At 59.6% G+C, this 1,106-nt stretch overlaps 1 protein-coding gene across 1 annotated transcript in view; it reads left to right on the top strand.

Moving 5' to 3' along the window:
• The window catches only part of LOC142903728 (G-protein coupled receptor 151), a 1,691-nt gene extending 901 nt beyond the window's left edge, over positions 1 to 790 (top strand). Inside the window, exon 1 of the mRNA XM_076049528.1 lies at positions 1 to 790. This exon is cut by the window's left edge and continues 901 nt beyond it. Within this exon, the coding sequence (XP_075905643.1) occupies positions 1 to 758 (758 nt within the window). The 3' untranslated portion in view covers positions 759 to 790.
• The last annotated feature ends 316 nt before the right edge of the window (positions 791 to 1,106 follow it).

Raw genomic sequence — 1,106 nt, 5'->3', positions numbered from 1 at the left:
GCTCCGCTGGCCCCACGTGGGTCCACGGCGCCCTGGCCTTCATCTGGACGGGCTCCATGGTGCTGCCCGTCCCGCAGCTGCTCTTCGCCTCCGTGGTGCAGCGTGGCGGCGGCGACGCCGTGTGCGTCTCGCAGGTGCCGGCGTGCGCCGCCGACTTCATGGCGTTGTTCTACAAGGTGTACCCGTGCGTGGCCTTCGCCCTGCCGGTGGTCCTCGCGCTCGGCCACCATACCAGGGCGCTGCACGCGGCGGTCAACCACACGCCGGAGCTGGAGCCGCAGCGCCAGAGCAAAGTGACCCTGGTGCTGCTGTGCCTGAGCGGCGCGCTGGGCCTCATGCTGCTGCCGGAATGGGCCACTTTGACCTGGAGCCGCCTGGGCTCCAGCAGACCCCCGCTGGGGCTCGTCATCTTCGCGCAGGTGCTGCTGTACGCGTGCAGCGCTCTCTCGCCGGTCATCCTCATGACCATGTACGACGACGTGCGCCAGGGCTTGGCCACCCTCTGGTTCGTCGCCACCTGCCGGGGCTCCAGGCAGCGGCCGCCGTCGGCCGGCAACAAGTGTGTCAAGGCGGAGGGCAACGGGGCCGAAGCCGGGACCGTCGCCGTAGCCAACGAGGTGTCGTCGGAGGCGGAGGCGGAGGCTGAGGCGGAGAAGACCTTCCCGGATGTAGAGCACTTCTGGACCGGGCGCAGGAACACGCACGTGGAGGAGGAGCAGGACCCGGTCCCGTGGGAGCGCGAGGAGAAGATGTTGTAGGAGCTTTTCTCTGAGTTTTTGTTTTTGTTTTTGTTTTTGTTCTGCCCTGCCGTCAGTGGATTAGCTGTGAAGTAACTTCAACTTTTGTCGTGCTTTTGGTGTTTTCTTGATGTTTGTTTCTCATGTCTGTTTTCAATCGCTGTTCACATGTGGGAAGGTTTGAGCTGATGTTTGTCAATACCAGTGGAGCGTCAGAGGTTGGTGTGCGCGTGCGTGATGGTTCACGTGGAAATATTAATGATGATCATAATCATAATAAAATAAAAATTAAAAAAACAACAACAACAACAACAACAACTGTCCAGTTCTCGATTTTTCTGGTTATTTCCAATCCAATAGATGAGTTGA

The sequence above is a fragment of the Nelusetta ayraudi genome, unplaced genomic scaffold, assembly GCF_046127955.1.
Source record: "Nelusetta ayraudi isolate G7.1 ecotype Tasmania unplaced genomic scaffold, CSIRO-AGI_Nayr_v1 ptg000117l, whole genome shotgun sequence".
Lineage (NCBI taxonomy): Eukaryota > Metazoa > Chordata > Actinopteri > Tetraodontiformes > Monacanthidae > Nelusetta > Nelusetta ayraudi.
The sequence above is the reverse complement of the archived record's forward strand: the minus strand, read 5'-3'. Positions and strand labels throughout refer to the sequence as shown.